The sequence below is a fragment of the Cupressus sempervirens genome, chromosome 8, assembly GCF_028749045.1.
Source record: "Cupressus sempervirens isolate cs-2001-9-10 chromosome 8, ASM2874904v1, whole genome shotgun sequence".
NCBI classification, from domain to species: domain Eukaryota; kingdom Viridiplantae; phylum Streptophyta; class Pinopsida; order Cupressales; family Cupressaceae; genus Cupressus; species Cupressus sempervirens.
In genome coordinates this window covers 172,851,786-172,868,632 of record NC_143125.1, presented here as the reverse complement: position 1 = coordinate 172,868,632, position 16,847 = coordinate 172,851,786, and the positions used below count along the sequence as shown (strand labels likewise).

General features: G+C 34.6%; 1 protein-coding gene across 5 annotated transcripts in view; it reads right to left on the bottom strand.

Moving 5' to 3' along the window:
• Window positions 1-16,847, bottom strand: part of LOC149542106 (dynamin) — a 149,782-nt gene that overhangs the window by 50,409 nt on the left and 82,526 nt on the right. For all 5 annotated transcript variants that reach the window (XM_089797154.1, XM_089797153.1, XM_089797155.1 and 2 more), the window contains exons 4-5: window positions 12,800-12,849; window positions 12,269-12,598 (exon numbers count right to left, since the gene is read on the bottom strand). In XM_089797154.1, the coding sequence (XP_089653280.1) occupies window positions 12,269-12,598; window positions 12,800-12,849 (380 nt within the window). The remainder of the gene's footprint in view (window positions 1-12,268; window positions 12,599-12,799; window positions 12,850-16,847) is intronic.

The window sequence follows — 16,847 nt, the reverse complement described above, 5'->3', positions numbered from 1 at the left end:
TTCCAAGAATCTCTCCGTTTAGCATTGATGGAAACATATGATGTGAAAAACCAAGCTAATGCACAAAGATCAAACTCATCAACAATGTAGGATATATCTTTCATAGTTTCTCTAAAAAATCATTTCCCTACAATCTCTCCATAGCTACCTCTCTCCCATTACTATCTCTCTCCAATCTTCATGTTTTTCACATAGACATCTCTCCCCCTTTGACATCAATGACAAAAGCACATGTATGCACTAAGTCAAAGAAATCAAATCAACTATAAAAGCTTAGAAAACTGAAAATCATACCTTAGAAGAATAGCTACTCCCCCTAAGTAGCAGCATCCAAAAACACCGATCCAAAATAAGAATAATTTTGTTGAAGTCATCAGAATGATGCAATTCCATGTATCAAGTAGCTTTGGTCAGGAAGGTTCATTACCCCAGGCATACCTCTAAGATATTCAAAGGCATCTTTAGATAAGGACTTGCTGAAACTATCTGCAATTTGCTCTTCAATAGCTACATATTCCAAAATCTCACTTCCTTCTCATTTACCTTATCCCTCAAAAATGATACTTGATAGATTATGCTTTGTCTTTGAATGCAACAGAGGATTATTTGAAATATTAATAGCACTAGAGTTAGCACAATGAATAGTAATAGGCTCATCAAAATACACTTTGATATCATTCAACATTTGCTTCATCCAAACAACTTGTGTATAATAAATAGTAGCAGCAACATATTAAACTTTGGCAGTATACTGAGATACACAGTCTTACTTATTACTCAACCATAAACTAACCTATTTCTCAAAAAAATGCTCCACCACTAGCATTTTCCTATGATCCACATTTCCTGCCCAATTGTATCAATATAAGCTTTTAGAGTAAAATCATCATCTTTACCATACCATAATTCATAGTCAACAATACCCTTTAAATATCTTTAACAGTAGCAACATGTGATTTCTTAGGTTCGGCTTGAAATCTCACAACAATTACAACAGTATTAGATATGTGAGGCCTATTGTGAGTTAGATAGTGCAATCTATCGATTTCTATCTTGTCTAATTAAGCATTAGGTGAATCATCCTTCTTTGTCAATTTACAACTAGTTACCATATAAGTTCCAATAGGCTTTGAATCATCCATACCAAATTTCTTCAACATCTCCTTCACATATTTAATCTATGATATGAGAATTCCTACCTTAGATTGCATAATGTGCAACCCAAGAAAATATTTCAAATCACCTATCATAGGCATCTCAAATTCTAATGAAGGGTGCTCCCCTTAATACCATAAACACATAACAAAAACAAAGAAACAACAGCAATTGCGAGAACAAAATAGGGGCTTCTTATTATTCCCACAAATGCGGAATTACAGTATTCACACTTACAATATGCTAACCCACATGGGCGCCTTCATTACCGTAATCTGCAAGACAATGCTGTGAACTATCACCTAGAGCTGTTCTAGACAATGTTCGGACTTTCTTAAACAAGCAATTTTATGCCACCGAGAAGGTTCTAGACACTCAAACTTATCACCTAGGCCCAACAGACCCTAACAAAACATATAGAGTTGGCCAAAAACACCTTTGACAAATTATTTTAGAAATTTCGGGTAGCCCAACTTCGGAAGGCCATAACTCTTGAGCCGTTGCTCCGATTGCCTATTATAACCACTTTTCGGAAACGCCAACTTCTGAACTACTGTTTAGAGATAATGCAAGTGCCCTTTCGTCAAGTTTTCAAACCTGATTCGGGGCCTCTAAGGCTTTCAAAATTGAGTTCAAAGATTTTTCTCCAAAATTTTCCACTAAAAATCTGCAATAACTTCTCTGATACTTAAGCTAGGGCAATGAGATTTTTATGGTAAGCTTATAATTCTAAAATGAACCTTCATGCAGAAAATGAGAACATCCCGAGCTTGTATCACAAACTTACTAAAAATAGCAACCCCCCTGTCTACTAGTCCTAATGAAAATAGAAAAGACTAAAAATAAAAATATTTTTGGGTGATGCAAGATTGCTCTTACACCTAGGATGCTCCTGCATCAAATTCCTCCTACATCTCATTAGTAAAATATTTGTTCATCTTGTCATTTCCACCAAAAATAATATCATTCACAAATACTTCAACAATCAAGATACTGTCAGTGTCAATCTTGAAGTATAAATTACTGTTTGTAGTTCTTTTGCTAAAACCAAGTCTTAAAAAATATTTATTTAACCTTGCTTATCAAGCTCTTGGGGCTTATTTTAGTCCATATAAAGCTTTCTTCAATCGGCAAACTATATCATTCTAATTAGTCACAGGAAAACCATCCAATTGTTCAACATAAACTTTGTCTAGATCACCATTCGGAAATGTTGACATCTTTCTGATATACCTTGAAATTTTTGTAAGTAGCACATGCAAGAAACATTCTAACTACTTCCATTCACACAATAACTACTTCCATTCACACAATAGTGGCAAAATTTTCTGCAAAATCTATACCTTCCATCTGTGAACATCATTTGCAAACCAATCTCGCATTGTTCCTTATTACCAATATATCTTCATTCATCTTTTTCTAGAAAACTCATTTAGTTCCAATTACATTTTTATCTTTAGGTTTAGGAAATAAAATCCATGTCTTGTTCTTTTCAATCTGATCTAATTCTTCTATCATAGTTGTGCTCCAACATCATCTTGGCATGCTTCACCAACATTACTAGGTTCAATGTTACATCCCCTATTTTGCTTAATTTTAAAATATTCTATATAGTCGTTGAGATTTCATGTGAAATTGAGTTGATTGGTCAAATTAATTATTCATTATGGTTTCATGTGAAATTGTAGTGTTGGTTACATGTTATGATTACGCCAAGAGGAGTTCTATACAATGACAGCACAAATGCCCAGCATAGGAATATGTCAAAAAAGATTCCTTATCAATAAAAAAGAAAATCAAGCGGTCACAAAGTGATTTGGCAAAAAAATGTATTCATAAATTCATTTTATTTCAGCCTTGCCATATGGCATCTTATAAAATAATAAAATTGAAATGCATTCCCCTAATAACATGCCCCGAAATAATAGGGTGACACATGGTCATCCCGAAATAATAGGCCCCAAAATAATAGGGTGACACGTAGCCATAACAAAATAAAAAGGCCAAAATAATAGGACCCCAAACAATTTAAAAAATTAAAAATCAAAATAAATGATATGAATAGTCAAGAGAATGTGAATCGAACAGTTAGGGAACCAGAATGGTTAATAACAAAATGGTGTATTTAAGAATTTTAATGGTAGAGGATGAAAATAATGTAATTTTATGGAGTCCTTTGGCTATCGACAACCAAAAATCAATTGAAATATCACTACAGTTTCAGAATTTAGTTTTGTTTCAACCTGTTTGCTTTCAAGTTGCAGAATTTCATATGCTTTGTTTGAGACATACTGTTTGGTATCAATTTGATGTTTGAAAATCATGTTCAGACATACTATCTTTTATGATAGATTTCTATTATTATGAGATCCATGTGATTGGTAATAGTCTGCTTATAATTTGAATCGATTATACATTTCAAATTTTGATTTGGCTAGAAATGGAATAGGAATCGACTATTCTCTTTGCAGTCCAAACCTAATATGAGTTTTTTCGTAAAATCGATCTTCAAGGGGTATCGATTTTCATTTAGATGGGTCTACATCTATTGTTAAATCTATTGAAGACAAATTATTTTGCAAATTGATTCAAGATAGATTATTTTGCAAATTGAAATAGGGAAATGGAGTTTTCAACTTTTATTTCATACTATGGTAAGTTTATTTAAAAGAATCAATATGTATAGTGGCAGGGTTTAGGTTTCGTATGATTAGGATTCCGCTTATCACTAAACTAATTCCATATGTTTGGATTTAATGATTTACATTCCCTCTGTCAATAGAATCAATCGAGTATAATTTCAAGAATCGATAACAAAGGATTGTGGGTGGATTATAATGCTTCCAATTTTTATAGCCAACTCTGAATCATATTTTATATGCAAACATTTCATTTTGTTTCATGTAGTAGTTGTAAGAGATTCCAGTATAATGAAAATTGATATTTGATAACTCTCATCCACTCTGACATAGCACTTGCAACAATTTTCCTTAATCTATTGTTATAGCATTTGTAGGCTTTACTCTTGGTTGAATATCCAAGAAAGATTCTTTCATCACTTCTAGGATCAAACTTTCCTAGGTCATTATCTCTCTTAATATAGCATTTACTTCCAAAAATTCTAAAGTATTTCACAGTAGGGATATGACCATACCGTAACTCATATGAGGTCTTACCAATTCCATGCTTGATCTAAACTTCATTCAATGTTCAAATTGCGGTATTAACCGCTTCTCTATAGTACATAAGAGGTACTTTCCCTTCCAACATCATAGTCCTTGTTCTATTAGGAATAGTTTTGTTCCTTTGCTCTGCAATCCCATTCTATTGAGGGGTCTAAGTGACTTACATCTATCTCCTCGTCCCATCTTCCTCACAAATAGCAGTAAATTCACCTAATGCGAATTCTCCACCTCTGTTTGATCCCATACATTTCAACTTCGGTCATGTCTCAGTCTCTACCATAGCTCTAAAGATTTTAAAATTGTCAAAGGCTTTTGATTTCTCTTCAAAAAATGTAACTCGCATCATTCTAAAATAATCACCAATGAAAAAAATAAAATATGTATTTCCATAGTGGTTCTTTATACTTGTAGGACCACATAAATGTGTATATACCAAAATCTAACAATCCATTCGAAGAATATCTTGCTCTTAAAAGTAGATCTTGTTCGCTTTCCCAATTGACATTTTTTACATATTGTGTCAATGAGCTCATCAATCTAGGCAAATCTCCTACAGCATTTGTAGTACTTATCCTCACAATGTTGTCAAAGTTTACATGACAAAATCTCTTATGTCATAACCGTCACTAATTTTATCAATCAAACATCTATTTTTACACTATTCAAATGAAGATTACCTCTAGTTTTTGATCCAGATGCAATCTCAATTCTAGCGTCATAAATGATTGTGCATATTCCATCTTTAAATTGTAAATCGTAACCTTTGTCAACAAGTTGTCAAACACTCAAGATTATGATTCAATCCTTCAAAATAAAGGACATCTTTAGTGTTATTCTTACTATTTAATGTAATAGAACCTCTTCCTTTGATTAAGCTAGGTATGTATCAGCAAATCTGACAACACCACCATTATATCTATCCATCTTCACAAATTTGGTTTTATCTCCTAACATATGATGTGAATATTTGGTATCTATCACCCATTCATCTTTTGTTTCAACATGTGTTATTAGGGCTTTCTCCTCATTCTGAAAAATAGGATTCTCATCTCAAATAGCAATCAATACAATCTCATCTTCACTCTTTTGAGATTCATCATAAGTAATTACTTCACTAGCATAATAACATTTCTTATGATATTTAGGCTGAAATTTTCAAGGCTTATGCTTCGATACTCTCTTTGGACATCTAGAGGCAAAATGACTAACTCACCTGCACCTTTAGATACTCTCTTAGCAATCAAGGCTTCCAACTCATCCAACTTCCTTTCCTCTTCCTCTATCTCTTTCAAATCCTCAACATATCTAGATCCATACATAGAAGAATTAGAAGAAATCTCACCATATTTATATCTTTTCTTTTCCTTACAAATAGTAGCTTTAAATGCAATTTCAACTTTATGGAAATTGTCACCAAAGCTAGTTATTTCAAAAGCAGATAACTTACCAACCAATGAATCTCTCTTCGCCTTAGATATAGTTTTGATTTATTCAATTGCAGCAACTTTGTTGTCATAAGCAAGTGGCAAGGATCTTTGTATCTTCAAGACTATTTCATCTTCAATCATGGTTTCACTAGCACATCTAATTCCACAAACTACTTCTGTACTTTCTGCACATAAGTACTGATATTCGCATCTTTGCTCATTATCAAAGATTCAAGCTTCCCTTTCACATGAGTATCCCTCATGCAACAATTCCAATTCACCCATATCTCATGAGCAATCTCCAATTCCATTATATTAGTATATTCAAGATCTAATAAGGCATTGTATAATGCTTCCTTGGCTCTCATATTATTCCCAAATTCCTTCTCTTCATTAGCCATAGCAGTGGCTAGATCAAGAGGTTTGTAATTCTTCTTTGTGACATGCAATACTCCATTCCCATGCATATCAAATGTGTGATCATCCTTCATTTCCATAGCGCATAGTTGGTTTCATCAAATTTCAGGTTGTCCTTAAAATTTGTCATCACAGATCTCCTCAAGCGATCAAGCTTCCAAAGCGGACCAAGCTTTGATACCAATTGTTAAGAATAACAAACCAATACTCACAACTTATAGAGGGGATGAAACTGTTGCAAGATTAAACACTATGCTTTAATCAATTCACCACCAAAACAACTTAGCACTAAAATATGAACATTAATGCATAGAAGATAACAACACCATTAACACATAACATCATATCTTTTTACATGAAAACCATGGTAGGGGAAAAAAACCACGATGGGGCTCAAAGCCACTAGATAATGTACTAGCACATAAACTCTGTTAAAGGTAGAAAGGGAATGCACATGCATTCAAGCACACTGCCTAGAGCTCACTGCTCAAAGATACAGACAGACAACAACCCTGAGGTTACAACAAGGGCAACAACCCTCAAATTGACTACAACCCACTGAGGACAACAATAATCGACAAAATTATGAATTGATTGATAAGATCTGATATGTCAATATAGCTTCAATGGAGTACATCAACTTGTTCTCTCAATAGATTCCACTCATACCTCTGCTCTTAATCTTTGATAGAACATGCTCATACACCTTTGCATCACATCATCTGTTGCTCTCATTTACATGAATCATTTCATCTTTATATACAATACATCAATACAAAAAAGGTCGATATTAATCATGACCTTAATTACAAAAATGAATTACAATAACCAATGTTATTCAAGGCATATTGATTAAGACGTGGCTAAAACCCAAACAAATAATCTCTAGCACATCACGTTCTATAGATCACACTAAAGATCAAATGCAACACACAACGTCACCGAGTCTGCCAAGAATACTTCAACATGTTTCATGAAATATTTTGAATCAGATCACATAGCTCAATGCGATCCAACAACAAGAATGGGACATCATTAAGAAAGAAGAAGCATCATGAAATACCACATCGGCAACAACAACATATCTGCCTTAAAATTTATGAACAAATTTGCATTGTCCATCATGAACATCACAAAGCAATCTTTGTCATTAAAGAAAACTGCTTGTCAATCTCCAATGAACCACTCTGATTGAGGACACATATCCAAGTCCTAATAATACCACCAAGTTAGCAACATAAGATATTACATAATCCATCCATACTGATCCAAAATCTCCAACACTGCCATTACGAGAATAGGCCAATAACCAGATTTACATCAACACACTGTAACTCTTGCAAACCATAATATAGATCTTTACGATCCAACAATGATCATCTAGAGACATCTATGCAACCATTTTTAACTACACAAGATCTGATATGCAAGACAGATGTCATACTGATTCAACCTTTGCACTAAACAAACTAAGAAGACTATCATGAAAAAGAAATATGTTGACATCAATGACAAAACATTAATGCCAACACATATAATGCAATCTCCTCCAACAATCCTAATAATATCCCGACACGTCATTATCTTCTCTTTTCACATTAATGATCTCACATTTTGACCTTTGATATTAATCAATGTTCACCCCCCAAACACTAGTGTCCCAAGGACAAGGACAAAGACATTGTTCCCAAGTCCCCAGTTGTAATGCTAGTAAGTCGTCGATCATCGCTTGAGGCCCCATCTCCCGAGGGATGATTAAAGTCATCCCTTTACTACATATAACTAGCATTTAAGGTAACATATGTATAGTATAGTATATACACCCTCTTGCCCCCTAGTCGTCCCCAAATTGAGGCCCCTTTGTCTCCCCATGCCAGATACTTGTCCCCTTGTCCCTAACAGCAGTGCAACTATTATATTAAGGACTCTATTTTCTCACTTTTGTAATCAATAATAATATGTAGCAATCTTGTTCATCTTCTCACTTTTGACATCTCATCTGTCATAAATGATAATGATGACAACCTTTTAATCACTCTTACACATACAATCTTACCTTTGACATCAATAAAAAAATCTAATGTTTGCAACTAAGTTCCCTTGACATCAATTACAATATTTCCAACACTCTATGGTACAAGTAATGGCTCATAAAGCCCTATATTCTGACTTGTTCCTTTTTCCATCTAACATACTCTACAACTCTACACAAACTTCTTTAGATCTGGCTGCAACTGTGGCCAATAATAATGTTCACTAACAAGAGCAATGGTCTTATCTCAAAAGTAGTCAACTAATCCTCCACTATGGTTCCCCCCATAGGATGCTTTGGAATGCACAACTAGCTTCCTTTAAATGGTATACCATCTTGGATTATAAAATCCAACCACCTAATCCTATCTAAAGTAATAGGCTCCATACAAGCTCTCCAAGTCTTTCCTAAATCAGGATACCCCGGGTAGAAACTCTTGAGATTGTGGAACCCAACAATTTCGATTTGCATCTTTGTCAACAAATTTTGCCTTCAACTCATGGTATATGTGACTCTATTAGACTTTCCACTCGTGTTTCAAAACAATAGTATAATTCTACATAAAATCAATACATATCAAATGCCTTCAATTCAACTTTTCTTGACTATTCAAATACTGTAAAGCTTGATGACCATAATTAAAACAAACTCTTTCAATAAAAGATAATGTCTTCATTCCTTCAATGCCTGAACTATACCATTAAACTCATGATCATATATAGATTATTTTCTCTTTGAACATTATAATTCTCACTGAAATAAGAAATGGGTTACCTTCTTGACTAAAAACAAGCTCCAATGGCATTACACTGGCATAGCAATCCACCTTAAAAACCCTAATATAATATGGAGGTGCCAAAAAAAGGTTGATTTGTAACTTTTTCTTTCAACAAATCAAAACACCTTGTTGCTGAATACCCCATTTTAATTTTTTCTTCTCTCCTCTCATTGTTTCAGGTAGAGGTGCAACTACTAAAACCTTTGATAAAATTTCTTTAAAAACTTGCCAAACCCTGAAAAGAGCTCAACTTTGTTGAACTTCGTGAGTTAAGCCATTCAGAGATATCCTTTGCCTTTTCTTAATACATTCTAAAGACCACTTGCTGAGATTGCAAATCCCAGGTACAACAAACCTTTCTTCACAAAGTTGCACTTCTTGAGGTTGATCAACACTTTTGTATGCTTAACTTTTTGTATACATTATGAATATGCATCAAACGCTACTCCAATGCCTCACTACAATGCAATCCAATGTCCTTAATAGAAAACATGGGTGTTTCTATCATCACAATCAAGATTGCTATTCCAGAACATCAATAGGACTTCTCTATGACAAAAAAAATTGAGCCTTACAAAATGCTGGGTCAAATTTACAATCATGATGGGCCCTTAGATGAGAAAGAAACACAACTGGAACATATCTACAAGAAATCAAGCATTGAACTAGTAAGACATAATAACCACGTGTTGTCATTGTTACACAAATAAAACCTCAAAAGGGGGGCTTGGTTAATGTCAATGTGCTCATACACTTTACAACTTACATTTAATCAATTTTTCTAAGTTATAATTTTTGTCAAGCAAATAAACAAAATAAGTGTGTATAATAACATGAATATCCAAAGCTACATTTAGGCCTTAAGTCTTTAGGTAGACTGGAGTCAATCTTAGCTAAGTTTAATCTAGGCCTTAACTAGCATTTGCATCAGAAGATGATGTAACAGTTACGCCTAAAGTAATATATAGGGTGTACAAATAGTAGTAATAAAAATTTATAAAATCAAGATTACAATCATAATAATACTAACCCTACATGGTTTTTAAGTAATCTACTTTTATTTTAACTACTGATTTTTGGCGTGTGCAAACCTCACATGAGTGTGCATCCAACTTGAACATTTTTTTGAACAACAAATTTAAACAACTTCATCAATTTAACAACACAATCCTTTATTTTGTGTACAAGAAGATCCTATTTATTTATTTTTTATTCTGGTACACAGAACTACTCATGTAACAATACTAATACAACATATATATATACTTTGCAATGTATTCCATATTTTGACAGATCCAGAGAAAGGTGTGATAACTTTGCAGATTGAATGTGAATTTAGGGAATGGAAGAGATGGGTGAAGATCAGGTCAGCTTGATGATTGAAGCGGCTGATTAAAGGCACGGCTGATCTGATCATGCTCTTGATTTAAACTAATTTTGTGTTCTTATGCTCAAGCTCAGCCCTCCTTTGATGGCAGAGGCAAACAAATGGCTGGAAAATGCCCTCGTTAAAGAACTTGAGCGATTTGTATAGACAAAATGAAATTATTTTCTTACAAATGATGACTGTTTTACTTGTTGGGTTTTTTTTCCATGGAAATTTTCAATTCCAAAATCACAATCAAGGATATTTTTGTGCCTGCATTTCGTTACTTCTGTGGATTGATATGTTTAGATTTTAGTTTTGCTTCTATAATGCCTCTAAAAGAGTAGGTTCGTATGGGATTTGCTTTGGAGAGCAGATATTGTTCAACTTATTTAAAAATTGTTCATGTAGTGTTATAGTTGAATTATTTTGTTTTGTTTAAGTAGTTATCTTAACATTATATTAACATTATTAGTAGCAATTTGTGTGGTTGAAAATTGGAAAAATAAAAGGACGTGAACATTTCTAAAAAGTGAGAATTAAATTTGATGTGAGTTGTCGTGCTGATGTTGCCACTAAATTCTTCCAGCAGGTCTCTCTCTACGCAGAGATGCGTAACCAGAGACTTGAATTTATTTATTTTTTACTTTTTCTGTCACATTTCCTTCACAATTCGTTGTTTATCTCCGGTCCCATTAATTGATTATTAAAAACCCACCACATATACTCCCACAGAAGGAAAACTACCAAGGCTCACAGTTCACAAATGCATGTAGGTAGTTTTTGTGTGCGTGATTTGCTGAGAATGCATAACTTCATCCGAATTGCTCTATTGTCGTACTTTTTTGGAGTAGTGGTGGTAGCAGGTTCAAATGGAAGCGAGAGGGATGTGGCATCTCTAATGGTATTGAAGAATGCAGTCACTCAGGATCCTTTCTCTGCACTAAAAAGTTGGAACCAGAGCACGCATTTTTGCAATTGGACAAGCATCCTCTGCAACACTAAAATATGGTGTGTTGTCTTTTTGGATTTGAAAAACAAGAGCCTGCAGGGTGTGCTACCCTCCCAGCTGGGGAATTTGTCCTTCCTTCAACAAGATTGGGGGACAAATTCCCTCTGCACTGGGGCATCTGCACTACCTCAAATCCCTTGCTCTGCTCTCGGTAATTTGCGCAATCTCCAAGTCCTTGCATCTTGGGTGAATCATCAGACAGACAGCTTTCCCGCAGCCTTGGGAAATTGTTCTATGCTTCGGCTTATTGATCTATCTGACAATAACTCAAACATACAGTGTGCTTCATACAGAGACCTGTAAGTTCTAACTAAAACATATTTTTTTAACTTACATACCTCAAAGCGCACTTTCAAAACAGTATGGCCGGGGCTGTGGAGCTGAGCAGAAGGTGCATTCCATTTCTAACATGGTCAGCATATTTATAATTCTCCTCCAGTCAGTTGAGCCGAGTCGGCAGCAGGCCAGGTCTGGGTCGGTGGTGGATCCAATCGATCGTGATCTGAACATGGTTGGCATGATAGATTCTTCATTTATTACTGCATTTGAATGACATACAGTATGCCTCTGACCAACCAAACTCACATCAACAATACCTATGACATGTCTGACTGAATACTTGCTCAGGGTGCCAGACCTAAAGCCTGTCACCTTGGTTCAGTCCACTCTACCAAATAGTAAATCATCTTCATGTTCCATGGCTTACTATTGTACATACTTGCAATATTGAGTCTAAGTCCTGTGTCTGAAAGCAAAAGTAGCTAATACTTGTGTCGCAGCCAGGCAGTTGATAATATATTAATATCATATCGACACAGTCAACCAAATTTAAACACAAAGGCCACTACAAATATTACAATTGCACAAATCAACAACTCACAAAAGATAAACCTTACTTCTTCATTAGAACCCATCTTGTTTGCAGGGTGTGCTGCTCCAGTCTGTGGAATATTTCCTGTGACTTTATCTGATCTACTCATAGTGAAGGCCCCAGTAGCAGTTTGACTGGCCATCTGCATACTCTTCCCAAATGGATTCTGATATACTTTCTCTACAGTTTGTGACGCCAGCTGCTTACTGCTCCCCATTTGATCCTGAAATGCTTTTCCTGCAGTTTCAGATGCTTCTTGCATGCTGGATCCTACTGAATCCGGAAGAGCAATTTTTCCAACAAACGATAAGTCTGGTGTGATGTTCAATTTCTTCATAATAACTGTCAATCCTCGCTAGCATAAACAATGAAAACAAGAAAAAGCCTCAGAAATGACAAAATGATGGAGATACAGCCTAAAATTTAAAAAAATATCTAGGTCAAAATGATATAGTAGAGGAATATAATCTGCAAAAAAAATTGATGCATGTAGCAGAAAAATATAAACAAAGCTAACACATCATGTTTGTTCATGGCTATAAAGATTTTGGGATACCATAAGGCAAGCTTGCATATTGTTTACAGCTCCTGGTTTTAAGGCCACACCTGAGATCCAAAACATGGAATTTATCTCATTAATCCAAATATGGAGTAAACATATGAACAGAGTTAAAGAAGCAACAAACATAGTTTTAAATTCATATTGAGGTTATCTACGATTCTCAAAGGAAAATATGAACATAAACTAGCAAATTACAGCCATTCAGAAACATTGACACACACCCCAGTTAAATAAAAATAAAACAAATATTCTGCACCATACACATCACTGTTCCATGGGGGCAAACATTCATGGAGATTTGGGTGACATCCATAACATCCCCATGATGTTCCCTTTTTTTTGGGACTGCACAGCCTGCTCAATTTAATGTGTAAAACTAAACAAAGGTAACATTTGATGCTATCATGCACAATTGATCCAACGAAGGATTATCCAACTATGCAGCCCAATAAACAATTACACAACAAAACTTCAACGAAACCGCCATATGATTGCTATTAATTTACAATCATGGTCCAATTACTATCTGCCCCAATGGGCTTCCAATATGCTAGGCTGCAGCCATTTAACTACATATGGGTACAACTAAGCATTAAATAAAGAATTTGAATGATACTACAATGCAATGCCAATGCCAAGCTTCCAACCAAACCAACAATCAACTTTACTGCTTGTCCATGATTGCAACAAGTCTTAATATAGCAGCTTCTAGTATTAGAAGTGATCTGAGTTGCCCATAAGAAGGTGCATAACTCGACGCCAAGTGTAACATGTAGTTGACCAAATGTTGCAAAAGAATCCTCTGAAATGAATGCAAAATAAATCTGATGCAGTTCATTCGAAAAGCTTTTAGGTTCAATGAATTTGGAAATGTTTTTGTTGCTACAGTTTTGATAAGGTGTTTTGTGCCTGAAACTATTCTATTCTACCTACAATTATGTTAGAAACTGAAATATGCCTTTGCAATAATCGAAAACTCCTAAAAATTGGATGTGGGTGTATTATATGTATCCTTAACAATGAGGTGAAATATGTTAGTGCAATGAATTATAGTAGGATCTATGGTGATTGATATGATTGAAAAATCATTGAGAACTTGCAAGCATGACCTATGGTGATTGGAATGATTGGAGAATCATTGAGAACTTGCAAGCAAACAAACTAACTGAACCAAGTATTTTGGGATGATACAAGATTGATCTTACATCCTAGGATACTCTTGCATCCAACACCTAAAGAATTTGAAAGTGAGTTAAACCATTTTTTAATTGGCTAGGGGGGAACCAAGATGATATAGCTCACCATAGAAATCCAAAATGCATTTTCTTCAAGCCTTCCTTTCCACTTCACCAAAAATTCTTAATACTGTCTACTTTTTGTGCTACTACAAATCCTACCATGAAAAATCTCCTCATTTTGTTATAATATTTGATTCTTCCAATGTACTTATAAACCACTATATCCTGATCTTACATCCTAGGATACTCTTGCATCCAACACCTAGAGAATTTGAAAGTGAGTTTACCATTTGTTAATTGGCTAGAGCGGAACCAAGATGATATACCTCACCTTAGAAATCCAAAATGCATTTTCTTCAAGCCTTCCTTTCCACTTCACCAAACATTCTTATTACTGTCTACTTTTGTCTTACTACAAATCCTACCATGAAAAATCTCCTCATTTTGTTGTTATAATATTTTATTCTTCCAATATACTTATAAACCACTATATCCTGATTATTCCTTGTACAAATTTACATTAGCAACATGGATACTAGTGATATGCCCAAATTCTCCAATAGCTCCACTTCATATGCCTTCATTGAATCAAACATTATAACAATTCTGCAAGGGCTGAACTGCTTTATATTCAACTAATTCCATGTTCCAGCTCAATCTTTCTTCTCTAAAACACACCATCACTTGATCTCCTATTAGAAAATCATGATGTCTTATTTTCTTGTCAGCCTTCTCCAATTGACTTCTTACTTCTATATGTATTGCTTTCATGCATTATAAGGCATGCTTGTGGTCTTATCTTCTTTTCATCAGAGATCTCTTACATCTTATACATGTTTTGGACTATTGCCATGTACAAGCACAAATGGTATTATTCCTTTACTCCTACATAGTGAATGATTATATGCAAATTATGTTTGCACAAAAATTATAACTCAGTTTCCTATCTTCTCCCCAACCAAACATCTCAACAAATTACATAACTCCCATTCACAATTTTTGCTTGACCATCAATTTGTGACACTGAGTTGTGATTTCAGAATGTTGTTCCACACCCAAACCATTGCAAGTACTTTTTATTCTATTTTCAAAGTTATGTGCCTTCATTTCAAATGTATTTAACCGGAAAAATTAAAGGGTGTACTAACATCCAAGAATAGTTCCAATGAATACTAGTATAGTTGAGCTCGAGAGCTGGATCAATTAATCAATGATGTGAATTCCTAGGGAAACTCAAAGGATGATAATTAAAATAGTAGAATTACTTGTGCTATGAGCATAGATGAATTTATTGTATTCAACACTATGTTCCATGGCATTTTGGGGATAGAGATAGGAGAGACAACAATGAACAAATTTCAAGGAAGGCAATCCAAGGGTCATTTTCAATGATAGTGAGGGTGTTCAGGTAATTTGATAATTACAATAAAAACAAAAGCTCTATTTAACGACAAAACAAGACAATGTTTCTTAAGGAAACAATCGTTAACTGTATTACGATAATAGATAGCATCTATTATTATCTAATGGTTATCTATTTGAAATCTATTGTGAATATTAGAATGTTTCTAATATTTAGTTAGCCTGTAGTTAACTGTTAGTTTTCTATTTGCTAAAATAGAATGCTTCTATTCTTTACAATCATTTCCTAAGGAACATCATTCATTGTTTTGTATAAATTGATCTTGATCATTGTTAATATGAAGCAAATATTTTCCAATTACTTTGTAATATGGTATCAGAGTCAATACTTCAATTTTTTTGAAAATCAGAAAAAAAAATTCAAACTTATCACACCCTTATTTTCGAAATGATTTTTCATGTTACATTTGCTTCGACATCCCTGCTTCGTCTAGTGTTTTCTGGATGCACACCTCTTTTTCCTCCATCTGCAACTCGTGATTTCTTTGGCTTGCAACTAAAAAATGTGTGGTGTCCATCTGCATATCGTGATGTCCATCTGCAACTTGTGACGTCCATCTACAACTCGTCAGGGGCTTGTTTTGACTGCCATTATTATTAGCATCCTCTTGCACGATCATGTAGCGCCACTTTTTACAGTAAGCTCACAACGGGCGTCTTTTGTTTTTATGTTTGGAGCATAAACGTATGCAGAACTCTCAAATTTTTGTCCAACTCCTGCCGCAACCTGTTGAAATCTGATTGAAAAGATCATTGTTAAGAAAGATTGTTAAGAGAGAGATTGTTGAAGAAGACTATGTTTCAATCAATGTTTTGTCACTGATGTCAAACCTGATATTTGTTGGTAAGACAATTGCTTATAAGATTCAAGTACTATCACTAAGTTGATTGATGAAAAGGATTTGATCAATAAGAGGTGACAATAGCACCTAGAAGAAAGGTTGAGTTATGATTATGTAATGAAGTACAAGGATCAGTTAAGACAGTGATGACATGATGTATTGATGATCTACTTAAGGTTACAAAATGCTGGCTACACTTAGAAAGTTTAGAAGAACAAGTTAAACATAGTTTGTCTGCCAAGCTTGACCGAGTGGACAATAGGTGCCGAGCAAAGTCAGTGAAAGCTGAGCAGAAAATCAGTTGGAGCTAAGTGAAAGCAAACTCTAGTGGATGCCGACCAAAATAGTTGATGCCGAATAAATTTTAGTTGATGTTGAGCATCAGTAAACTTTAGTTAATGCCGAGTGATTTTACAGTTGATGCCGAGCAACGCAGTATGTACCGAGCATCAAAAGATTGATAATGCCGAGCTGCTGCATTATGTTAAAAATCGAAGATTCGCCGAATCTAAGTCGACAAGTTTGTTTTCTTGGAATTTG